This window comes from Protopterus annectens, chromosome 6.part0, assembly GCF_019279795.1.
Source record: "Protopterus annectens isolate FY-2018-M chromosome 6.part0, PAN1.0, whole genome shotgun sequence".
NCBI classification, from domain to species: Eukaryota; Metazoa; Chordata; order Ceratodontiformes; family Protopteridae; genus Protopterus; species Protopterus annectens.
The window spans coordinates 23,941,174-23,967,360 of record NC_056737.1 but is presented as its reverse complement, the minus strand read 5'-3'; the positions used below and the strand labels follow the sequence as shown (position 1 = coordinate 23,967,360).

Genomic DNA, 26,187 nt, shown 5'->3' with positions numbered 1-26,187 from the left:
CTTCATCACTTCTGTTTGCTGCAAGCAGCCACTCCCTGGAACAGTAAAACTCAAACAAGTAATTTTAGAAGCAGTCTGGTGCTGAGTGGTGGAATGTGAACTTTCCTTTTTTCTTGAGCACTGTAAAGCACCATTGCTACTTCATCATGATGAAATGGCACCTTTCAAACAGGAGTATCCTCCCATTTGGACATCACACCCCACACCATTGTTATGCAGACATCTGTAATAATTTAGTGTGCATCTTATTTTTGCTTATTTATGTTTTCCTGTGAAGTGTATTTTACCCCTTAAATCTAATGTAGTTTATTTTTGTTTTTCAGATAATGTAAGAGAACTCTTAATTTGATAACTTAAAATAAACGTTGATTAATTTAATGACTTAGCCATCCTGCAGGAAGTTTTATTCCAGATAAATAACTGGTGCCAAAGTCATGGACTGAAACTATATGCCAAACAGTGAATAGTCATCTATCCCAGGGAACTACCACATTAACAGTATACCCTTAAGATGTGACACAGTTGTTTGGGATTTGGGAACTTATGTGGACAGTCACCCTTTCACCAGTAAGTGCCCGTTGTTGAAACTCGTTCTGTATTTCACAGCTTATAAATAAACAGATTATGTTTGTGTGGGATGTCAATGTGCCCGTTTATTCAGCCCTCATAGGCCAATTATTGAATTTAATGCTCCATTTGGCATGCCATCTGTCCAGACACATGCAGCAACTGGAACGCCCAGAGAGATACATTGTTAAAAGGATACAAGGCTTAGGCAACATGTCCTATATGGACCAACTCAGTTCTGTCACTGTACTGTGTATCCTACAGACTGCTAAGAGGTGACCTGTGTCTGGCATACAAGGCGTCCTCTGACCCAATACTGATAGATATACTGCACATCAGCAAGTCAGATGGCATCAGAAATACTCTTGTCTAGGGATCTAAACCTCTTTTGCACCATCAACACAATAGTTTAGAGGGACAGTTGTATCTCTCAGAGAGGATACCACTGTTCTGGAACAGACTCCTCATCCACACAAAATGTTCATCCCTATCCATATTCAAGTGAAACTTGGATGTATGGATGAGAAATAGAAAATTTTACTGCAGGAGAGAGCTCCCTGTACTAATAATAGAAAGAGGACATCCTAAATGCTTTTTCCTTTGCATTGGTCTCCTCAAATTATCTGGTATGATCCCAGTTGTTATCCTAAGGAGTAGTGTATAATTATTGACCATGGAATGGATAAGGTCGGTCTCTAACCAAATTGGATAGGTTAATCTGAGCACAAAAAGGGATACTTGCTAGGCTTAAAATGGCCCACAATGGCAGCTAGCCTACTATCTGCCTGTAAACCTCTATAACTGGCCTTATTATTTCCTCAGTCGTTTTAATAAACAAAGTATTGAGTTCTTTAAGAAAAGAACTGATGAATTCTAGGAACTTGAATGCTGAGGAAACTTTGTATTGACCCTTGGGTTTTGAATAAGCTAAAAAGACATTTGGATAATTTTGTGTGTAAAATGTACTAAATTGGACTTCAGAGAGACGGCACACACAGGTGAATGAAAGGGTTTTTCTGAAGTATTTCTTATTTTTGTGTCCTCATAGTTCAGCTGCAAGCGTGTTGAATCCATAACTTACACATTTTTACCATGTTACACTTCAAATTGTCATATGCATTCTGTTATTTCTTCTGTTACTAAAAGTGTATCATATTACAGTAAATCCTCAGTTAACCGCCATCTATGGGGATTGGTAGATGCCGGATAACTGTAGATGTAATGTGATCCTATCTCACCTACATTCATTACTGACGGGGTTCGGAGCTGAGAATCGGCTCTGACTCGGCCACTATAACTAGCACAAAGTCTCTCATTGGCTGGGCTAACCCTGTATCCCAGGATGCATCACGCCCAAACCCCCAGATCTCGTTTTCCGCTCCTAGAGTAACGATGTGGTCTCGACTTGGCTGTGGCTAAGTACCCTTTCTTTGTCTTTTCAGTTATAGAACTTCGAGTATTATTATTATATCAAAAGCTATTCTAATAGCTACGTTGTCGGTTGTGTCCTTGGTTGTGTCTGATTTGTGTTTGTGGTTGGTAATCCTTCTATTTGGCAGGCTAGGCCCGTTTGAGTTAGAGGGCCTTTGCCCTATCTTGAGTGGTTATTGTACGGGCATTTACGTTGGAGCCTTCCCCCCTCCCTACCTTGTGTTGTGAGTGTGCTTGTCTATTTTTTGAATATTGTTGCTGCTTATTGATTGTTTTTTATGTCGGGCAAGGAACCTAAAGAGCATAAGCCATATGTCTTTAAGAAATGCGCTAAATGTGCTTTCATAATGTCGCTAACTGATGGAGACACCAACTGTGTATATTGTCTCGGTGCCATACACTTGCAGGAATCCTGCAGTGTGTGTCATGCTTTTTCTCTGCCAAGGTGTTACAGGAGAGAAAAAATAAACTTATCCTCAAGGGTTTGATTAAACCCTCCTTTGAGGAACTTTGGCTTCCTCTCCTCCCTCTGAGAAACCCAGATCAAAGTCATAAATGAAGTCTCCAGCTCCATCTAGTTCTTCGGACCCTCAGGAGAAAAGATCTAAGACTACTTCTCCTTCCTCGGCTCCACTGGTCTCGGAGCCGCAGGAAGTATTGTCTATTGCGGGTTCAGCTTCTTCGACTCCACGGTCATCGGCACCGAAGGAGGGTTGCGGTAGTTCTTGAGCCTACTTCGGCTCCGATCCTTTTGGAGCCGATTCGGAGCCGTTCCCATACCTTTATCTCTGTTCCGACTGAGAAGGTTTCTCGGCCCCTGTCGGTCTCCTCCAAGTCCTCCAGGCTCTCGGATTTGGATGTCGATAGGGTGGTCCAGAGGCTCCTCCAGTCTCCAGTGTTAACTAAATTATTTTCGGCTCCAGCCCAATCGGCTCCAGAGCCAGCTACTATATCAGTTCCGTTTCTTCCTCCTCCGACAACCTCGGTGTCGTTGGAGCCGGAGTCTGCCGAATAGAGTGAAGTCCCTGGGTCGGCTCCGAAACCTCCCATGAGTCTTTCAGATCCAACATCGGCTCCAACCTTTTCCATTCCATCTACAGGTTTTGGTACTCGGGTGTCCTCAGTCGGTCCCGAGGGGGATACATCGGGGCTTCAGACTGCGGCTCCGAGTCTCCCCCTTGGTGCTTCAGCTAGGAGTACCCCAACTCCGGTCATGGTCTCGAAGGCAGGTTTTTCGTCCGATTCTGGTGGACCTGCCTTCGAGGCTATGAGGAGCGCGCTGGCCAAGTCCATCGTGACTTCACCTGAATCAGCAACTCCTTCCCTAGATGCTGTGACTAGAGCTTCTGGTGCCCCCTATCTCTGGACAGCGGGGCTCCTGGGCCTGAGGATACCTCCATGTGTGGTCCTCTACTTTCTGAGGGCCCTTCAGAGTCTGTCCCTGAAGAGCCTCCCAGGAAGAAGTTGTGTAAGAGGAAGCACGTAGACTCCCCAGATGAGTCTGTCACCTCGGACACCGACCTCGATGATGCAGAAGGGTCCCCGAAGTCGTCCTCGGATGATGTCTCGTTCTCTGATATCCTGGAGATCTTGAGACAGCGGGGTGACTGGCCTTCCAAAAACCCTTCTGAGGAAGAGTCAGTCTTCCTCAAGGCCTTCGGAGCCCAGCCTTCTGCCTCCTGGGTGTCTCCACCCTTCGATGAATTATTGGATCTTATTTGTTGAAGGGTGTGGGAACACCCTGACTCTGTGGAGCCAGTTCCTAGCCGCCCCAATAAGTTTTTATCTGCCTCGCCTGGAAAAGAATTTCTGACCAAGGGAGTACCTGTGGATGCCATGGTGGTGGCGTCTGCCACCCAGCAGGATGTGGCGGAGGCTTCTACCTCCATTCATCCTCCTAATAAGGAGTCTAGGAGTATGGATAGGTATGGGAAGTGTACCCTGTCTTCAGCAACCTTTACCTTGCGGTCGCTGAATTACTTGTGTCATTTTACGCGGCTCCAAAGGGATCTCATAAAGGAGTTGGGAGATACCCTGTCGGGTAACCTGCCTGAGGCGTTGGCCCAGTCTGTTAGCGCCCAGCTGTCTACCTTTTCTTCCATCGTCAACTCGTCCATGAGGCTCATATCTTATGCAGCCGAAGGGGCGGGTAGAGCAGCGAGTTCGGGCGTAGCCCTTAGGAGGTAAGCTTGGATGCTCTTGTGTCATTTTGTGGAGGCTTTCAAGTTTTCATTCACGGACGCCCCATTCGATGGGTCCTCCCTTTTTGGACCCAAAGTGAAAGACACCCTCACTAGATGTGAGCAGGAGGGCAAGACTTTGTCTGCTGTTGGGGCCCGTTTTTCACTTCCCACTAGGCTTTATACCAAGGCTCAGAGGGGAGGGAAAATGTGGTTCAGAAAATCTCAAAAGTCTTCCCCTGACCATCAAAGTGACCCCCCCTTCAGGGGCAGAGGAGGGGGGAATCTTAATGGAAGATGTCACCCTAGAGACGGTGGAGGCCCCCACAATACAGGAGACCGTGAGTCCTTTCGTGGTTCCTCCTACCAGCGTCCCTGAGGGATTACCCGACTGTGCGTCTCCGGAGCCAGTCGGGGGTCATTTTTCGGAGCATCTTCAGGCCTGGGAGTCCATCACTCAGGATCGATGGGTGCGTCGTATCATCACCGGAGGTTACACCATTCCCCATTTTTATCCCCCCCCCCCCCCGTCAAGGAAAGTCCCGGACGTTCCACCCAGTCATCGGGATCAGGCGGCAATAGAGGTTTCAAAGCTGCTAGAAAAGGGAGTCATCCAACCAGTCCCCGCAGACCAGATTGGATTAGGAACTTACTTAAGGTTATTTTAGGTGCCAAAAAGAACAGGGGAGTTGAGACCCAGTCTGGATCTCAGCCATTTAAACTGCTTTGTAAAGAAGTCCAAGTTCCGAATGGTCACTTTGCAATCCATTTTCCCATTGCTGGAAAAAGAGTGTGGATGTGCTCCCTCGACCTCAAGGATGCCTATTATCACATCAAGATAAATAAGGCTTCCAGGAATCTTTTACGCTTCCGGCTGGGAGCCAGTCATTTTCAATTCCGGGCCCTGCCCTTTGGTCTCACCACAGCCCCCAGGGTGTTCACCAAGTGTCTGGCAGTGGTGACAGCTCACCAGAGATGTCTAGGATTCCAGGTGTTTCCTTATCTAGACGACTGGCTCCTCACCGCCCCCACCATGCATCTACTTGTTCAAGCCACGAGAGCTACTGTCAAATTGGGCCATCTTCTAGGGATTTCATTCAATTGGGCAAAGTCTGTATTGCTGCCATCACAGCGTGTTGCCTTTATCGGTGCAGAGCTAGACTCTGTAGAGATGAGAGCCTTTCTACCGACAGAGAGAATAAAAGTGTTACAGGCCCAAGTCCTGGCTTTACTACCCCGCAGAAAAGCCCAAGCCAGGATGGTTCTTCAGTTGTTGGGATCAATGGCGGTAACCATTCTCCTAGTTCTGCTGGCCAGGTTACACATGCAAATACTTCAGTGGCTCCTTTTGGCCCAGTAGTCATATCAGGAACGCCTCTTGTCCCACCCTATCCTCATCACGGAGAGATGCCGGCAAGATCTGCGTTGGTGGCTTCTCTCTTTCAATCTGGACCAAGGGAGACCCTTGAGCCCCCCCGTCCCCTATTGCCACAGTAACCACGGATGCCTCCCAGATAGGGTGGGGGGGGGCATTATCTGGGTGAGACTATCCAAGGTACGTGGCAAGACCATGAGGTTCACTTGCATATCAGTGTTCTAGAGATGAGGGTGGTGCTTCTAGCGTTGCAGGCACTTCACAGCTCTCTTCCCAAGGGAACTATTGCGATTCTCTCCGACAATATGTTGGTTGTCTGGTATCTGAACAAGCAGGGAGGAACCAAGTCCTACCCCCTTTGCAGAGAGGCCATGAGAGTGTGGAATTGGGTGATCACTTCCCAGCGCTTTCTAGTGGCAACGCACATTCCAGGGAAGTCAAATGTGATAGCAGACAGGCTGAGCAGAGCTATTTTGATGCCTCACGAGTGGTTCCTGAATGACAGAGTGGCTGCGCAGATCTTCTCCAAGTGGGGTCTTCCCTGCTGCAACCTCTTTGCCAGTCCCCTGAATGCAAAGTGCAGCAATTTTTTCACTTTGATCCTCCCACAGGGGGAGTCTCCCAGGGATGCTCTAGTCCAGAATTGGTCCTCCGGTCTGCTCTACGCCTTCCCGCCAGTCCCTCTACTACCCAGAGTGATTCAGAAGGCCTCCTGCTTGGGAAGCAAAATGATTTTGATCGCACCACACTGGCCCCGTCAAGTTTGGTTCCCCTTCCTTCGGAAGTATGCGGTGGATGGCCCTTGGATTCTGGACCCAGCTCCAGACCTATTGACTCATCAGTCAAGACAGCGCCATCCATCCCTACGAACACTCAAGCTCGCTGCTTGGCTCCTCCACTTCTGACCTTAGTCAGACAGCATATTTTTACCCCAGAAGTAGTTCATATTCTGTCTTCCTCCCACAAGTCTTCTACTAGGAAAATATACTCTAGTAAATGGAAGAGATTTGCAATTTGGGCTCAGCAACGTGATCTGGACCCTCTTACAGCACCGGTTTCCGCGATGTTAGATTTCTTAGCTACACTCTTTAGACAAGATTCAGCTGCTTCCACCATAAAGGTTCAGTTGGCAGCAATCTCCAATTATCATGTTGCACATGAGCCTTCCCTTATGGGCCATAAGCTGTGTAAAGCCTTTTGAAAGGAGCCTGGCTGCTGCACCCTCCGGTTTCACAGCCCGTCTTGCCATGGGATTTAGATGTGGTGCTCAGAGCTTTGACGTCCTCTCCCTTTGAGCCGGCAGCCTCCTGCGAATTGAAATTTCTGTCATGGAAGACTGCCTTCTTGGTAGCCATAACTTCAGCCAGAAGAGTATCGGAGCTTCAAGCTCTTTCTGCTAAACCTCCTTATTTAATTTTTCACAAGGACAGAGTATCGCTGCGACTTAATCCTTCCTTTCTCCCTAAGGTCTCTTCTGCCCTTTGTCTCCACCAGTCTGTTGAGCTTCTGGTCTTTTTCCCAAGGTTCTCCAACAAAGCGGAATACAAATTGCACCAGTTGGATGTGCATAGATAACTGAGGTTTTATTTAAATAGGACACAACAGGAGAGAGAATCAGATCAGTTGTTTGTGTCTTTTTCGGACAATAGGATGGGCAGATCTGTAACTAAGGGCACTATAGCTAAGTGGATTAGAGACTGCATCTCATTTATTTATGCTTTAGTGGATAAGGATCTTCCCTTTCCAGTTAAGGTGCATTCTACCAGGGCTATGTCAACTTCAGTGGCCTTTCATGCTAGATTATCCATAGATGAGATGTGTAGCGGCTACTTGGACTTCTCCACATACCTTTATTTCTCATTACAAACTGGACGTGGCCTCTAGAGGTCGGGCTTCCTTTGGTTCCACAGTGCTCAGGAGTATTTTTCAGTGAGCCTCCCTGGATGTAGGTGCTAGGGACGCTGTCCCGTCAGTAATGAATGTAGGCGAGATAGGATCACATTACATCTTTTAGTTATGTACTTACCATAACGATAGATGTATGTGATCCATCTCGCCTACATTCTTTCTTACGTACCTGCCCTCCTTCCCCCCTACCTGTTGGACTTGGAGGAAACCTGTATTCTGATTTCTCTGAGGATATTATTTTTTCTCTCCTCTTACTTTTATCCTTGTGGTATGGTGTATGTGGGGGAATCATGTTGGGGCAAACAAGATCTGGGGGTTTGGGCATGATGCATCCTGGGATACAGGGTTAGCCCAGCCAATGAGAGACTTTGTGCTAGTTATAGTGGCGGAGTTGGAGCCGATTCTCGGCTCCGAACCCCGTCAGTAATGAATGTAGGCGAGATGGATCACATATATCTATCGTTATGGTAAGTACATAACTAAAAGTTTCTGATTGCTTGAGAGTTACTATTAAAAATAGGCCTGACTAATACTGTACCCTATGCTATTTGTTTGGATGGACTTATTCTTAGGTTGGGGAGAGAGGGAATTTATTCCTATCTTCCATTTTAAAACTCTAAAAATATAAGGTATGATGTCCTTCTATTCACATGTTGCAGTATTCATCACATATGGGTTTACTCCTCTTGCTACCTGAACATCTGGCCAGTATACAAAAGTTTTCAGTCACTGTATGGTGCGTGGGACATCTGACGTGGCTAGTGGAACATGGGCCATAAAAGTGGCATCTGCATGCACCAGCCCTCAGAACTTCTAATCTGCCAGTCGAACGTCAGGTGTCCCTGCCATCCTGGCCATTGGATCTCGAAGAAATCAGATAAGTTCCCTGTTGGGGAAACTTTTCAGTCTTTTTCTTTATCTTGATGCTTGTTCATATCATCTAGAAAGGGCAAGTTTAAGTCCGGCCGTCAGGTACCCCATAAGGATGCCCAAGAAAAGTGCCTTTTTTGTTTAGGGTGGTCGCACGACTGCAAGGCCTGCTCCATTTGTCAGGTGTTTGTGCCCAAGACTTTGCACAGCCATCTGCATGCGCTCAACCTTTATCTGGAAAAATCAACGCTTAAAACAATTAGCCTTAGATATGGAGGGTTCTGCCGAACCACCGAGAAAGAAAGCTAAGACTATCTGACCTACCACTATGGCTGCGCCTCTTGCGTTTGGCTCTCAGCCTGTGGCCGATGTCGGCCTGGTTGAGGATTCGGGCTCTGTCGCCTCGGATACAGCGGGGTACCTCCATGGAAGCTGCATAATCCCATGCAGAGGGCACGTCCGTAGAGCCTTTTCCAACGCCAAGGGGGAACCAGTGATTTTGCTAGGTCCGTCGGATCCCTCTGTTTCCGTACAGACCCCAGTTCCAGGCTTTCCTCCCTTCAGATGCCCGTCACACCTCTCAAAAGGAGGGATAAAAGAAAAAACACTTCACCTATGACTGAAAGCATGCCTGACTGGCAGACTTTCAGCCAAAGTTTGTTTAATGCTTTTGTAGCCTTACAACCTACCACTACAGGGACTTTGAATATCCCTCCTCCTATACTGAGCCCAAAACCTCAAACAGACCCCTCTCTGAGGGAAGAGGAGGATTTTTCTGATTCTTCATCTGAAGAGTCAGTGTGTTCTACATCTCAGCTTTTTTCCCCCTTGGGATATGGCTCTCCAGAAGAAGAATCAGTTGATCATGACTCCCCAGCTGAGGATTTTACCTTTGGGAAGACTATTACCAAGATGAAGGAACATTTTATATGGGAATCATGTGAAATGACTGAGGTTCAAAAAAGGTATGTATGACCTCATTCGGATGGATTCCCCAACTCCTACTGCTGTTCCTCCTGCCTTCCTGGATGCCTACTCTTCAGCATCCTTGAACCTTGACTCACAACCCCCTGCTCCACACAGGCCAGATAGTTTTTATTAAAAAAAGTCCCTGAGATTGCTAAGTTTTTTTAAGTGTCCTCCAGCAGACCCTGCCACCATTTCCATCTCCACAGATAAGGCCTCTAAACTACTACCCACCATCACCATTCTTCCTGCTGACAAAGACAGCAAAACCATGGAATGTCTGGGTAAGAAAATTTCCACCTCTGCTACTCTGGCCTTCAGGGCTACTAACTACCAGACCCACATGGCCAAATATGGCTTATCCCTTCTGGAGAAAGCCTCTAAGGAATTGTCTGATTCCCCAGATTTTACTGCCAAAGTGTCACTTTCTTCCCTTCTTGCTGTCACCTCCCAGGTTACCAGGCGCTCCATAAAGTGCAGTTGTGATGTTGCTGAGGCCTCAGCCAGATCAGCAGCATCAGCATCAGCATCTGCTTTGAGAAGTTATTCCTGGCTACGCCTCCAGCCCCTACCAGACAACTTTAGAACAAAGCTGGTTGATGCCTCTCTGGATAATACAGCTCTGTTTGGTAGTGAAGTGGCTGATTTATTTAAGTCACTACAACAAAGGGAAAAGAGATGCAGGATTTAAAACACTTGCTGGTCTCTCCTATTCCCAAATTCCAAAGGTATTATCCAGCAAAAACACAATTTATTAGAAAGCACTCGTCCTGTTGCTCCCACAAGGCCAAGAAAAGCATCTAGGAAGCAACCCACTCCTGCCAGAGCTTCACCTTCCTCTAGTCAGAGGCACCCATTTCAGGACAGGGCAGGTAGTGTCTGACTACCTGCCAACCTTAAAACATCCACCCCCCCCCCCCCCAGTGCGTCTGTCTCTCACTGTCTTCCAGTGTGGACATCTATCACCTCAGACAAATGGGTCCTTTCCATAATACAAAATGGGTATTTTATGACCTGGCTTATGCCCCCAAAGTGAAGAGGTATCCCACAATCTCCAAAACAACAGTTACACGTATTGCAGCCTGTACTAGAGACCCTGATGGCGCAAGGCACCATTGAAACAGTACCACTGGCTGCAAAAGGAAGGGGTTTCTACTCTAGGATTTTCCTAGCGTCAAGAAAAGATGGTCCTTGGAAACCAGTTCTGGACCTCTCTCTACTCAACCTCTTCCTTCAGGTTCCTACTTTCAGGATGTTGATCTTGCCAACTCTTTTTCCTCTCCTTCTTCCCCAAGGGTTCATGGCCACCCTAGCTGTAACATACAACTTGCCATTTTCCTCCTACAATCCCTGGGATTTCTGATCAACTTCTCAAAATCCCACCTGGATCTTTCCCAAGATATTGTCTTCCTAGGGTGCAGGATTCAGACAGACATCATGAAAGCCTTCCTTCCCCCACAAAAGGTGCAAAGTTAACCGAACACCTACTTCTGGTCCTCCAGACAACAGAATTGACAGCAAGGCATTATCTCAGGCTCCCGGGCTATATGGCAGCCACTATCCCCATGTTACCATTAGCAAGACTCCATATGAGGAAGTTGCAATGGTACCTAACGTCATTCTGGACCCAGCACTCCCACCCCTTGGAGTACAGGGTTCCCCTCCTACCCTGCCTGAAGCTAGAAATCTAGTGGTGGTGTGGTGGTTGAAGCAAGTGAACCTCAATTTAGGCCTTCCCTCCAACTACCTCAACCCAAACAGATCATGTACACAGATGCCTCAGACTTGGGCTGGGGAGCAACTCTGGGCCATCTGAAAGTGCAGGGGCTGTGGCCAGGGCCACACAAAAAAAAAGAACCATCAGTATCCAAGAGATAGGGGCAATACCCCTGGCCCTGTGAGCTTTCCAATCTACTACAAGGGCCACTAAAGATCTTTACAGACAATACCACAGTGCTGTGGTATCTCATCAAACAGGTGGGACCATGTCTTACTTGCTTTGCAGACTAGCTCTCCTGGTGTGGGAACTGGCCACCTCCCAGGGAGTCACCCTGAAGGCAGTTGACAGTCCTTCTCAACGGAACTCCCAGGCAGACTCCCTCATCAGATCCATGACAAACAACCACACATGGATGCTACACAGGGATGTTTTCCTGGACCTGTCCACCGGTGGGGTACACCTCAAATAAACCTCTTTGTCTCCTCCACCAACAGGCAACTTCCTTTCTTCTGCACCAGTCCACCACACCCTCAGGCGATGGCAGCAGATGCCTTCTCAACCTCTTAGAAGGGGAAGTTTCTCTATGCATTTCCCCCCTTCCCACTTATACAGAAGGTCCTGCTGAAGATACAGCAGGACAGACCAAAAGTCTTGCTGATGACGCCCTATTGGCCAAGACAGCATCGATTCCCCCCTTCACTTACACTTATCCAAGGGCAGTCACCACCAGTTAACCCTCAGAGTGGACCTTCTCACACACAAAGGATCCCAAATACAGCCACAGTGGCAATTGCTGCACCTCACACTGTGGCTGATAGGATTCTGATCCCTTTCAGGATTCTGATCCCTTTGAGACACTTTTACATTGAGGACATGCTCACCATCCTGCAGGGGGGCAGGAAACCAAACACAAGAAAATCCTACCTAAGTGGAAGAGATTTTCTATATGGTGTCTCAAAGGACAGCTGGGACCCACTTGCAAGCGACTCCCCTCTAGTACTGTCTTACCTGTGTGAACTACTGCAGACAGGATTGGCCTACTCTTCCATTAAAGCTGACTTGTCTGCCATTTCAGCATGTCTTAATCTGGATCCCCCCTAGCTTCCGCACTACCAGCTGAGTTCTTCCTTAAAGGGGTCCTTCACGTGAGACCCCCCCCAGGAAGCCATCTCCTCCCCCATGGGACCGCAACTATATTTTGGAAGAGCTTATGCTTCCTCCATTCAAGAGAGCAGACAATGTTTCCCTAAAACCCTGTACATGGAAAACTGTACTACTTGTGGCCTTGACCTCAGCCATAAGAATGTCCGAGCTACATGCCCTCATGGCTAATCCACCCTTTCCTGGTATTCCACACGGCCAGGGTTACTCTTAGAACCAACCCTTCCTTCTTGCTGAAGGTGGTGAATGACCTTTCCCTAAATCAGGCCATCCACCTTACCAGCCTTCTTCCCTAACCCACAGGGAGACCGAGAGGGAGTACTCCATTCCCTGGATGTGGACAGACAACTTAGATTTTATCTGCACGAAACCAAGTCCATCAGCCAGGCTGATCAACTGTTTGTCTCCTTCCACCCCAGGGCCCTAGGGAAGGCAGTAACCAAACAAACTATTTCAACCTGGATTTCCAAAGCTATCCCTTTCTGCTACAAATACCATGGCAAATCTCTCCAAGCTACTGTTAAAGCACACTCCACCAGGGCAGTGGCCTCCTCAGGAGCCTTCTTCAGGGGTTTAGATACCACTTGGTCATCAGTGCACACCTTCACCAAACATTACAAGTTAGACCATATTTCCAGAGCCAGGGCACGATTTGCCAGGGCTATCCTTCATGGATTTCTGGAGACCGCCTCTAGACCACCAACCCCTTCTTCACAGTGAGCATTGGCACTCGCCCATATGTGATGAATACTGCAACATGTGAACAGAAGGACACAGAAAAGTTGCGTAAAATCATACCATAATAATAGATGTACTTCTCTTCCATGTTGCTGTATTCCTTCCCACCCTCCTTCTCCTCCTGTTATGCTGCATTTCCCTTTCTGGATGGCACAGGACTGGTTCCAACTGGAGCTTACAGTTCTGAGGGCTGGTGCATGCAGACATCACTGTTTATGACCCACGTTCCACTAGCCACGTCAGACATCGCACGCACTATACAGTGACCAAAAACATTTGTATACTGGCCGGACGTTTGGGTAGCAAGAGGAGTAAACCCATATGTGATGAATACTGCAACATGGAAGAGAAGCACATCTATGGCTGTGGTAAGATTTTACACAACTTTTCTTTTTTGGGGGGTGGGGTGCGGCAAAGTGCAACACATGAAAATTGTATTTCTTCGATTTTTTTTTTCTGGTTGCTTGAGAGTTCTAGTTGTTTGAGTTCCGGATAACTGTGAGTTTACTGTATTCATTTTTGTTTTTGCATTGACAGGTTGATCTGGGAGGAGGACTTAAGCCACCTGGATATTATGTACAGAGGTCCTGTGGTCTTTTTACAGCACCATACCCACAAGATAGTGATGAACTGGAGAGAGTAACTAAACTGTTTCATTTCCTAGGAATTTTCTTAGCTAAATGCATTCAGGACAACAGGCTAGTAGACATACCACTTTCTAAACCTTTTTTCAAGCTTATGTGTTTGGGAGATATAAAAAGCAATATGAGCAAACTGTTTTACGAGTCACGCAGTGACAGAGATTTGCACTATACAGAAACACAGTCTGAAGCTTCTACAGAAGAAGGACATGATTCATTTTCAGTTGGAAGTTTTGATGAAGATTCTAAATCAGAATTTATCATTGACCCACCTAAACCAAAGCCCCCTGCATGGTTCCATGGCATTTTAACATGGGAAGATTTTGAACTTGTAAACCCTCATAGGGCTAGATTCCTGAAAGAAATCAAAGAACTTGCTATTAAGAGGCGTCAGATTTTGAGCAACAAGTCTCTTACAGAAGATGAGAAGAATATCAGACTACAGGAACTTATGCTAAGGAATCCATCGGGTTCTGGACCCCCAGTTAGCATTGAAGATTTAGGGTAAGATTTTATCCAGTCATCATTTAATTATAATTGGGGTTAATGTTAAGCTTGTGTGTTATTTAACTGTTTGTTGGAATGGGAACGTGTTTTAATTGATTATACTGAAGAGCCCTATGTTACTAAAGTGGGAGTGCCATTAAATAACTTTGTCTTTGTAAACAAAGGGATGAAGTTAACTCACTTTCAAATGTAAGTTTGAAGGGCTGTACAGTTTTGCATATAGTTTCCAAGTTTCCATTTTCTAATTTTGTCCTTATGGTTTATTTGAATTGCTCTGTTCTAACATGTCCTGTTTACCAAACTGAGTACTGCAAGTTGGTATTTGTCACATTTTGAATTATCAGTATAGCTAAAGTGAAATAAAAAAATAATCTGCACAATATGCTTTTAAAGTACTAGTGGTATGGTTTGAAAAATATAACGTGCAAGGGACATTTATTTCAGTTTGTGTATCAGAAGATGGTGGATAGTGGATGCTAATCAGAAAGTTTGCTCTTGCAAAGCAAAAGCATTTTGCAGTTAGTCAGTTTGGTGGATTGATTACCCCAGCCAAAAAAAAAAAAACTTTGCTAGTTCTCAACTGCAGTGACTGTTTTTGCTCACTGTGCTGTTTGGCTCAGTGTATTTCTTTTGTGCATTTAGTACACTATATGGAAACTTATTGGATTGGAGAAGCTGTGCTGTGCAGCTTCTTTAGGTATTGGTTACCTGGGTTAAAGTTTTTAAACCAGAGTAAAATAAAAATTACCATCTGTTTGCCAAGTAGCATGTCAAGATGTTTTTCATTATATTATTGCAGTATTGCTGATAATTAGGAAGTATCCTGCCAAGGATAACCATATATCCTGTCAGTTTATATAAAAGCTTGAGCACCTTCTTTTCATGCTTTTAGTCCAACCTATGATCTTTGTACTCTTTGCAAGAAACAACATTGCAAGTAGATAAGGGACATGCAGGTGCAAAATCCTCAGAGTTTTTTTTTTCCATTCCAAGAAGGAAGACTTCCATGATATGTCAGCATTAACATTTGTACTATTCTCATTCGTGTGGGCAGATATGAATCTCTGTTGGGGACCCTTCGTGTTTTCATTAGGCAACAAAAAAAGTTGTTGAATTTCACATTTCATCTAAGAGTGGGAAATGTGAATTACATTTAGCAGATGTTCTACAAGTATAATCATACCAAGTGTTTGCTTTGTTTGGGACCTAAACGTAATTTTAGGGAGTGTTCAATCCGTAAGTCTTTTGTACCTAAAACTATTAGAAGTCACAGTCCAGTGGGGCTCAGTGATTTTGCCCTTTCTCCAGGTTAAATTTCACCAAATCTTTTGGGTTTCTAATACACTCCTTTCCTAAGTAGGTGTATAATTAAGGTTCACGAAATTAGTATTGTTTTAATTTTTGTTTGTCAGCCAAAAGTCTTCTTTGCAACATCCACAGTGTGTGCCCAGAATTGACTCCTGCTGCAGTTAAGTTACATGTATTGGAAGCGTATCTAAATAGGACTGTAGATTCTTTTTTATTAAACCCATTGCTTCTACTACTGTTGGAACTGTCTGGGTGTCTTTGTTTCACATTCCTCTCATTTCTGCCTGCAAATCCTGGTATTTTATGACTTTGTCTCTCTCTCTCTCTCTCTGTCTCTACATAAGACACTGTAATCACTAGGTGTAGAAATTTCAATGATCAGTGCTACTTTTTTCTTTTTCATGGACTGCTTGCTGCATCTGGTTTTCTTGCATATACTTTTTGAACTGTTGATGAGCCGCGGTGGTGCAGTGGTTAGCGTTGTCGCCTCACAGAAAGAGGTTCTCCAGTTCGATTCTCGACTGGAGCGCCTTTTGTGTGGAGTCTGCATGTCCTCCCTGCGGTCGAGTGACGTTAAAGACATGCAGGTAGGTGCGAGCATGAATGGGCCTGCCTTCGTTGAAGATTGGGTGTCGGGCTGGCAACTCAGCACCATAAAATCCACTGCCAATCATGAGCGGACCGGAGTTCCGCTGTGGCGACCCCTAATCGGGAAAAGCCGAAAGAGTTTTTGAACTGTTGATGTAGGCATTCATTCTCTATAATGCTTTGTGGTTTGTGTTTCCAGTACTTCTCAGCTACGTCTATATTGTAGTGTTTATACTTTGCACATTCCCCACTGCAACAGTCTTGCCACATTATTGTGCCTTTCAGTGTAAAGGCCCTCTGTCTGGAGTATATCACACCTAGTAACAAGGTGTGCAACTGTTTCTAATTCTTTTTACAGAACCTACATTTGTCTGTTTCTTCCACGTTTGTTGGACTTTGTAAACTGATCTGTATGTAGCCCACTACCCTGGGCTCCTTTATTAACCTTTCATCCTGTGGTTTCATCTCACCTCTCATTAGCCATTCTTGCGTCAAATCTTGATTAACATGAGATTGTTCCAGAAGACATCTATGCTTGCCACTGTATTTATGGCTTTTCCACATTTCCTTCCTTCTCATCTGATCCTTCTCCGTGTATTATCTTTTGTTTTTTGGTACATTAATGTTTTGTGTACTTATAGTTGGATTTCCATTCCTGCTCGACACCGGAGTACGTCTGCTAAACTAAGCAGAGAGGTCATCCTAGACTTCCTCTCCTCATATTTTAAAACTTTCACTATGTTAGGATCTGATGAGGTCACCAGATGTGTAAAGTCTTACGATTGCAAACGTGTGTGTAATCCGTTTCAAGGAGTTGTCCTTTCCTTCTTCAGTGTGTGAAATATATAATCAGAGTATTCATTGATTTTTTTTTTTTAATATCCTTTGAAGTGTGAATCATTTTTTTTCTGTCCAGCTGATCCAATACCTTTTGGGGCCAGTCAGATACACCACAACTGCAAGTAAGAACAGGAAGAACAAATTGGTTTATAGCTTGGACTTTATTCCTAGATGGTCAAGACTGTTTTCAATATTAGTTTTAGTCTTCTGCAGTATTCCTTACCGAGTTCTATTCACATTTGTTCATGATTCATTGTTGATTCTCCATCAGTTCCAAAATATTTATGGGCTCCTTCCTGCTGAAGTTCCTTTATATAACATTCCTGTCCCAGGTTGATCGTTTCTTGTTACTTCAACTTTCCTGCTTTAAGTGTTACTTTTGCACATTTACCCAGACCAAGTGTCATTCTTGTATCATCTGAGAAAGTTTGCACAACTTGTAGTTGTGATTTCAACTTCTCATTTTTAAGTCATCCACAAAAAGTACACGAGTGAAGTTTTCCTTTTTTATTTTCTTTTTCCAAGACTTAATCTGTTAATTAAATAGGTTAAAGGCAAGACAGAAAAACATTGATGCCAAAGAATCACCCTGAAATATCCATCTTTGAATTTTTATCCATGGGTTAATACTTCTCCCTTTGTCATGCTTAATTGCAGAGTGGTTTGCCACTGTTTCATGGTTGCTGTAATGTAATTTATCAATGTAGGATGTATCTTGTACACCTGTACGCACTCTGTCTGTGAATGTGGGATGTCATAAGATGCTTTTTTTGTAACCTGTCCATGCCATACTTAGATTTTTCCTCTTTTTTACAATTCTCTGTTATGGCTTTTTTTTCCGTACTATTGTGACTTTGACTGTGTTGCTTAACCAGACAGTGTTCCTTGGTTGCACAATTACCTGGTGTAAAATGTGGAAAAACAAAAAGATAAGGCATGCGTATGAGGCTAAATACTCCTGTGCTGTTTCAAAACAGTAAAAGAGCCAGATTCTGATCAGATTGAGCCCTGGGCAGAGTAATGGACTAGCAACCCCTCAGCTGTACCATTATTTCATGACTTGGCTGTTTCTTCCCCAGTTAGCTTAAAACACCATTGAAACCTGTCAGTATGCACATTTGGGTATCATTTAAAACTTTTACAGCAAAAACAGTGGCAACTCAAACACCTTCTCATTGAACACATCATGAGCAATAGTAAACGTCGCTTCCTTTGAAACTCACATTTATTGAAAATGCATCTGACAATCCATTCACCTACAACAGACGTGCAGGGATTCATAGTCAAATAGCATATAGTGAAGCACTAATTAGGGCTTATCTGCAGGGTGCAGTAATTCAAAAGATAAATGTGTAATAAATTTGGTAAAAGCTTGGGACAGCCTACTAGATACAAGTGTCTTTTTCTAGGGGGAGCATAGAAGCACTGTCAGGTGAAATAACTTGTTCAGACTCTCGGTCTGTGAATGATAAAGCTGCTTTCTGTTTTACCTGCTCCATTTTGTTTTCTGTTTTAAGAAATCTGCTTGGCCTAGTGTTTTTGTTCTTTGTGAGAGATAGACATTTAAATTAGTTAGGCTGCACATTTCACATGTTTTTTCTTGGTTAAATTGTTTCTTGAGTGATACTTGGATACGCAGTGAATTTCTGGGCCCTTGCCTTTTTTCTGAAAAGATCTCAAGCCTGCATAAAGTAAAGTACTGCAGGTGATTCCTTGCTAATTGTTGCCATGCACACAGCCCTCTTTTTATCTGCTTTTTTAAACCTGGTGATTTTAAGCTGCCCACCCCCTACTGTCAGTTGAGCTTAAGCTACTCCCTTTCTACACTGATGTTTATATCTTGAATTATTTATTTTCCTTTCCTTATGCTTAGATTGAAAAAGTGCATTTTTTGCCTTTCATTGTCTGTTCTACTAATTTACTTGCTCTGAATTCATTATCTAGCTAGCTGTTGAATACGTTAGTGCATTTTTTACAGTCTAGCAAGCACTTGTTTTTAGATCCAGAGATCAGTGGATTTTCCATCAAGTGCACTGGCAGGTAGCCTGGTCTGTTTAGGTTGGGGAAACATTTGAAATTTCTGCATGTATTTTTATTGCCTGAAGGGCTTATTTATCAGCTTATCTAGTTTTTAGTGTCTTTATAAATTCTGTACAACTGAGCGGCTCTTGGCTCATTTATACAAAGCAAAGTACTTTTTTTGAATAATCACACTTTTATACGTTATTTACTGTACACTGCTGCATCCCATGTTCTTCATGTTTCACTGTTGCAGTCATTACATTTGGGTTATCTGCTTGCAGTAGCCCTCAGTCGGCCTGATTATCAAAGTCTTGGGTCCTGCGTCGGTTGCTGTCTCATCTTCCATGACGTCAGGTAGTCAGGGGTGGAAAGCATGCAGCCAACGCCATTACATCAGTCTTTCTTGCCATGTGGTGCCTGAAGCAGAAGCGGTTCGCAAGTGCCGGTCGGTCGACTCCTGAAATTTTCAGAGCCGAAGTCTTCAACTAAGCTAAGTACCCTGTTGGGGAACCTTTTTCTTGCTCTAAACCAGTGTCAGTAAAAGTTAACAATTGTATTTCTTGTGGAAAGCGAATACCTCATAAAGATTTTCATTCGAAATGCATTCCTTGCTTAGGCCCAGACCATGACATACCTTGCTGTCGGTTTTGTGCCTTATTCCGACCTTGTACTATTTGTCGTCAGTTCATTTTCTCATCTAAATATTTTGGTACTCTGTTCAGTTATCCAGAAATGGCTTTGGTAAGCCACCCGACTACCGACATTCCGAAAAAACACAAAGATAAAGACAGAGACAGACCGCATAGGTCCAAAGCTGCCGACGATGCTTCTCCTAAGCTAGTCGCTAGTTCGCCGGTACTCAGTGAGGCACTTTCGCAGCCCCTGATACCTGCTACTTCAGATTCACAGGCCTCTACTGAGACCCATTCGGCGTCAGGTATGCCGCGAGATGCTGCTTCGACTGTGGAACCTGCGGATGTCTTTACCTTGGATGGGTCCGGAGCCGCTATGCAGGCACCGGCTTCTGAGAGTGTATTCAGGCCTACTGACTTGCATATTTAACTGCCATCTTCTTCTTCAAGGCCTAAATCTTGATCCATGCCTAGAAAACAGACACCCAGACCGCATGGTCAGGCTCCTATGCCTAAGAAACAAATGATAAGAATGGCTGAAGACCTTATTACTCTAATCAGGGGAACCCACCCTTTTCCCTCTGAGACCTAGGACTGATTTTCCTTCTGATTCTTCTGATCAGGATTCTGAAATTTCTATTTTCTCCCATGACCAGGATTTGCCCTTATCTACCTATGAGGATTCTGATGCAGAGGACTCCATTCCCTCTGCTTCCCCTCCAGAGGATTTCTCTTTTGGTGAAACCTTACATAGTCTTAGGGAGCGTTTCTGCTGGGAAATCCAGGATTACTCTGACTCCGAAAAGAAGCTTAGGGAATTCTAATTCCTACCTCAACACAGGCCTTTAGCCATCCGTCCTGTAGATGATACCTTCTCGGAATCTAGCCTGGCCCCTGACACTTTACCTCCTGCTCCCAGAAAGCCTGACAGGTATTACAGGGTACCTGACTCTCAAGTTCATTTTTAAAAATCCTACTGCAGATCCTGAGACCATTTCACAGGGACCCAAGGGCATTAAGGCTACTACTGCCAAAAAACCCTACCCCCTCTGATAGGGATTCCAGGGCCCTGAATAGATGGGGTAAGAAGGTGTACACTTCTGCAACTTTGGCCATCAGGGCCTTAAACTGCCAGTTTCATATGTTAAAGTATCAGCAGCATATTATTGGATTGCTTAAACAGAAAATGATGTTGATTCCTGACTGTGCTGAAAATAAAGATTTACAGTATTTAATGCATTCTGCTGAACAAGTTGGAAAACATACTTTGCAGTGTGGTTTTGATTCATTAGAGACATCTTGCAGGGCTGTTGTCACTAGGTCTGTACTTAGAAGGCATGCTTGGCTTAAGGAGCAATCTTTGCCAGATCATGTTAAAGCTAAATTACTGGATACTCCCTTAAATCATGACTGTCTGTTTGGCAACAATGCAGAAGTAGTACTTAAAAAGATGGAGGAAAAAGCTAAATCTATGCAAATTGTTAAAGATTTCCTGCAAGTACAGCCTCCAAGATTTAGTAGGCATTGGCCTTCTAAGAATTGGTCCTTTACTGCCTCTTCCAGGCCCTCTTAGTCCAAACCTAGATCCAGCAGACCACCCAGGTTTCAGTCCTAAGGTAGTCGCAGGCCTAAGCAGTGGGGGGCTCCCACTTCCAAAGCTGGGAGTGGTAAGACACCCCCCCATGGTAAACTGTCACAATGACTTAACTTTAAACCTTCCAAGTCCTGCTCAGCTGACTGTTCCTTTAGGGGGAAAGATCGCCCTGCATGCAGAAAATTGGGAACTCATTACCCAAGACAAATGGGTTTTAAATATAGTTTCCCAAGGATACAGGTTCCACTTCCACTCCTTACCAACCACAAACGGTTGGCCAGACGTATCCCTAAGTCAGTGGGCAGAGGCTCAAAAGCAAGTTCTCTCTCTTCTAAGCATCAGGGCTATTCAGCCTATCCCAGAAGAAGAATGGGGGCAAGGTTTTTACTCAAGACTTTTCCTGGTACCCAGAAAAGACTCTCCCTGGCGTCCTATTCTGGACCTGTCTATCCTAAACACTTTTTTGGTAATCCCAAAATTCAAAATGCTAACACTTCATCAGCTGCTTCCCATGCTAGGCAAAAATGCTTGGTTGGCAACACTGGATTTAAAGGAAGCCTACGCTGCACATCCCAATAAGGGAGTCTTGCAGAAGACACCTTTGCTTCAGAGCAGGCTACATGCACTATCAGTTCTCTGCACTGCCCTTTGGCTTATCTACTGCTCCGAGAGTATTCACAAAGTTACTAGCTTCAGTCATTGCCTTTTTCAGGCAAAGAAATATTCAGATATACCCATACCTGGACGATTGTCTAATTCAGGCAGAAAGCCAGGACATACTATTAAATCATCTAGCATTTGTAAAGAAATTACTAACTTCTCTGGGTTACACCATAAATGAAAAGAAATCACAGCTAGTACCCTGTCAACAAATTGTATTCCTGGGAGCAAGCTTGAATACAACTTCCCAGATGGCATACTTCACGCCAGAGAAACAAGTTAATTTGACAGGCTACTACAGACTACTGGCCACAAAGACCCAGCTATCTGCAAGGAAAATACTGCAAACCTGGGGTTCATGGTCTCTTGCATTCTACTAATTCCATATGCAAGACTGCATATGAGGAAGCTACATTGATATCTAAAAGGCCTATGGTGCCAACATTTTCAGGACCTAGAAGCAATGATTCCTGTCATACCTTGTCTAAGGACAGAGTTCCTTTGGTGGGCAGAACAAGGGACTGCCATTCACTCTACCCTCTGCCACCCAAACCCTAACATACACATCAGACTATGCATGGGGGGCTCACCTGGCAGGGCAGTGCATTCAGGGCAAGTGCAACCCAAGTCAAATGTACCTGCATATCAATCAGAAAGGAATGTTAGCTGTACACAATGCTCTGACAGCCTTCAAGGATCACATTCTTCCAGGACAATTATTGGTAAAGACGGACAACACCACTGTTATGTGGTACATAAACAAGAAGGGGGGAACCCATTCATACCCCTTCTGCAGACTAGCCATGGCTCTGTGGAACACAGCCTTGAGCTATCAAGTGCACCTACAAGCTCAATTCCTGCCAGGCAAGCTAAATACACTGGCAGATGACCTAAGCAGAAATCTCATGGATCCACACGAGTGGAAACTACTTAACTCTTAAATTTATGAGGAAAAGCTAACTTAAAAGGGGGTCTATCTAAGATACAACTAGTTATTTTAAACTAACCTGACGAGCCGGTTGAAAAGCACCTCGATCGCTGTAGCGGCAAATGAGATCTGAGGAGTTACCGCCTAGCATTGTGGGATATAGGGGAGCCTCGAGCCAGTGGAACTAGCTCTCGCGCTTTTAGAGTGGCCGAGTCGGAGCCGAGGATCGGCTCCAAACCCATCCAGCAAGAAAGAAGGTGAGAAGAAGACAACTTACATGGAACGTTATGGTAGGTACATAACTTCTAATTTTTTGGGACTATCATTGCATTTTTGGGGGAGTTTGAGTGGAAGTGTTTGTGAACTTTATGTGGGGGGGGGTCATTCTTTTGACTGAATTTTCCTGCAGGTTTGTGTATTTGAGGCAATGTGTAGGTTTTGTGGGGATTGTCGTTGGTTTACTTAATTGCCACTTGTTCTCTACTTTTCTCTTTATCGAGTCTTCCTAGCTCCTCTGTCTTTGAGTTCTCATTCTCCTCTAACATATGGAGCAGCTTCTAGTCTCCACATTTTTACTGTCTGCTGTCTGCAAGAAGAAAGTTGTTGGGGAGTCTTTGAGTGTTAGGCCATCCATCTCCTGTTATGCATCAGTTGCTGGTAGGTGGTAATGCTGTGGCCACTCTTGGTTCATAGATTCATAGGTAGGTACTAGGCTATTGGCCCTACGGCCTATATAAGCCTAGCCAAGTGGTACCCTGGCTTTTGTCACCCAAGAAAATTATTTTCCTGTGTCCCTGTGAAGCAGACCCACAGAAGTGATCCCCAGGGTGAATTTCCAATCTCCCATCCAGTCATCAAGATTTTTCTTGAAGAGTGCTAATGAGGAGCTTTGTTTGATACAGATAGGTAGTTTGTTCCAGAGTGTGGGAAGTCTCTGGGACAGGAATCTATCCCTCCAGCATGTTCTGTTTATTATGTTGACAAGGTTTAGGTCCCTAGGGCATGTCAAAGACCCAACAAGTCCAGAATATTAATTATACTATTCAGGAGTAAATGAATATGAAGAATATAAATGCAGGCGGTAAGGATTATTTCAGTTTGTTGGTACAGTTATTGGAGACAGTATTCGGATACTGGCATCTACCTGCACAGTACATAATAAAGCATTCTTAACCTAACTACAGTGTGAACAGACTTTATTCTGAAGATGTGGCCCATAAAGGAGAGACTGGCACCTATGCAGCACAAGTTTGGTAATTAACAGATAAAGATATTCATTCTAGTCATATCCAGCTCATTCCAGTATCCTGCAGTCATATGAATTCTTTCACATCTCATGTAACTTACTCATAAGTTCCTCATACTACTCATCTTTTTTCTCCTTGTCCCTCTGGTGTTCACCTATAGCTGTCATGGATTTGGGGTAGGGCTATATTTCTTGCAGATGCAGAGATGCTGTTGGTGGGCAAGGTAGAACCACTGTTGTTGCTGTCAAGGGAAGGAAAGGGGGAAGGGACCCCAATGAACAGTTCTTCACTCAGCTGATATAGGCAGCCTTTATCTGTGATGTATTTGCCTTGTCAAGGTCAGTCATTTTTTGAAGCAGTTTTTCAGAAAAGGTAAACGGTGAGAAAATATTGCCTTCCCCTGATGTTCTTCGTCTTCCATTGCTGCAGTCCTTACTATTGGGTATAGTCCGCATCCAGTCGGCCCGAATACCAGAGTATAAGGCTGACGTCGGTCAGGGCGCATTAGACTGACGTCAGTACGTCAGGGTACTAATGCGCATGACCGGCGTCATATCCTCAGTCTTTTTTGCCGCGCTGTCCGATGCAGAAGCAGTTTTGCGAGTGCAGGTTGGCGTTCTGAAATATTTCCGAAACCGGAGTTTCAGACCGAATCAGAGTTGGCTAAGTACCCCGTTGGGGAACATTTTTGTTTTTCTTGCCTCAGTATTTAACCGGATGTCAGAAAAGTGAATAACTGTATTTCTTGTGGGAAACAAATACCTCATAGGGATTACCATACATTGTGTATACCTTGTTTAGGGCCTGAGCACGACGTTGTTGGTTGCCGCTCTTGTGCTAGGTTTAACAAACGCACTATTAAGAGGAGGTTAGACTGTGCCAGATTAGTGTTTGGGAAGCGTTGCAATTATAAAATGCCGTCGGATGCTCCGACGCCCGCTTCGTCCAAGAAGCGCAGGGACAAAACAGCGAAGCCTAGGGTTGATGAACCGGCAGTCCCAGACGTTGGTTCTTTAGATGGCTCAGTGGAGCCAGAGGTTTTGCCAGGAGTTTCTATAGAGTCTCAGGCAGAAACTTTACTGTTACAGGATGTACCCTCTCAGGAGGCAGGCCAGGCTGAGGGGGCTTCTCAGGTAACTATTCTTCCCTCTCTTCCCAAAGTAGTTAGAGCCTCTCCTTCTGTTGCCAAAACTTCTTTTAGAGGTAGGCCAACTTCAGCTTCAGTAGGGGCTTCTCCTAGCCTTTCGGGTTCTGTACCTAAGAAACATATGCTTAAAATGGCAGAAGATTTGATTACTATGATTAGAGGTTCTATGGGCCCTCCTGATAAGAGGCCTAGAGTGGAACCAGAGTTTGACAGTTTTGAACAGGGTTCAGGGGCTTCTGAATCTTCTGCGGAAGATTTGCAGGAGTATCCTCATTATTCTGATTCTGATGTGGATGATGCCACTCCTTGGCTTCTCCTCCTGAGGATTTTTCATTTTCAGAGACTCTGCATTCCATGAGGGAGCACTTTAAATGGGAAGGCCAGGATTACTCTGATTCCAGGAAGAGGCTTAGGGAATTCTTGTTTTACCCCAGCATAGGCCCTTAGCTATACCGCCTGTGTTGAATGTGGTGGAAGATGTTTTGCAGAGGCTTCCCTGAACCCTGATTCTTTGCCTCCTGCTCCTGTTAAACCTGATAGGTACTATAGGGTGCCCAAGCTCATAAGTATTTGTTTAAGAGTCCTAGGGCGGACCCAGAAACTGTTTCTCAGGGGCCTAAAGGTGTTAAGGCCTCTGTGGTTAAGAATCCTGTTCCCACTGACAAAGAGGCAAGGGCGTTAGATAGGTGGGGTAAGAAAGTGTATACTTCTTCCACTCTAGCCATGAGAGCGTTAAATTGTCAGTTTCACATGCTGAAATATCAAAATTATCTCCTTTCACAATTGAAATCTAAGGTGGATGCTTTGGCGGAAGGTATTGATTGTAAAGACTTGCTGGATTTAGTTTATGTGTCTGAACAAGTGGGCAAGCATTCTTTGCAATGTGGTTTTGATGCTGTGCAGGCCTCCTCGAGGGTGGCTGCCACTAGTTCTGTTCTTCGCAGGCATGCCTGGTTGAGGGATCAAAATTTGGCTGAGCATGTTAAGACAAGGATTTTGGATGCTCCTTTACAGTCTGATGTGTTGTTTGGTTCACCTGTGGAAGCAGTTTTGAAGAAAATGGAGGACAAAGCTAAGTCTATGCAAACTGTTAAAGATTTTTTGCAGGTACAGCCACCGAAGTTTAGTAGAAATTGGCCTGCTAAGGGGTGGACATA

General features: G+C 44.7%; 1 protein-coding gene across 5 annotated transcripts in view; it reads left to right on the top strand.

Moving 5' to 3' along the window:
* Positions 1-26,187, top strand: part of HECTD1 (HECT domain E3 ubiquitin protein ligase 1) — a 4,301,832-nt gene that overhangs the window by 4,062,646 nt on the left and 212,999 nt on the right. For all 5 annotated transcript variants that reach the window (XM_044073821.1, XM_044073824.1, XM_044073822.1 and 2 more), the window contains one exon: positions 13,454-14,061. In XM_044073821.1, the coding sequence (XP_043929756.1) occupies positions 13,454-14,061 (608 nt within the window). The remainder of the gene's footprint in view (positions 1-13,453; positions 14,062-26,187) is intronic.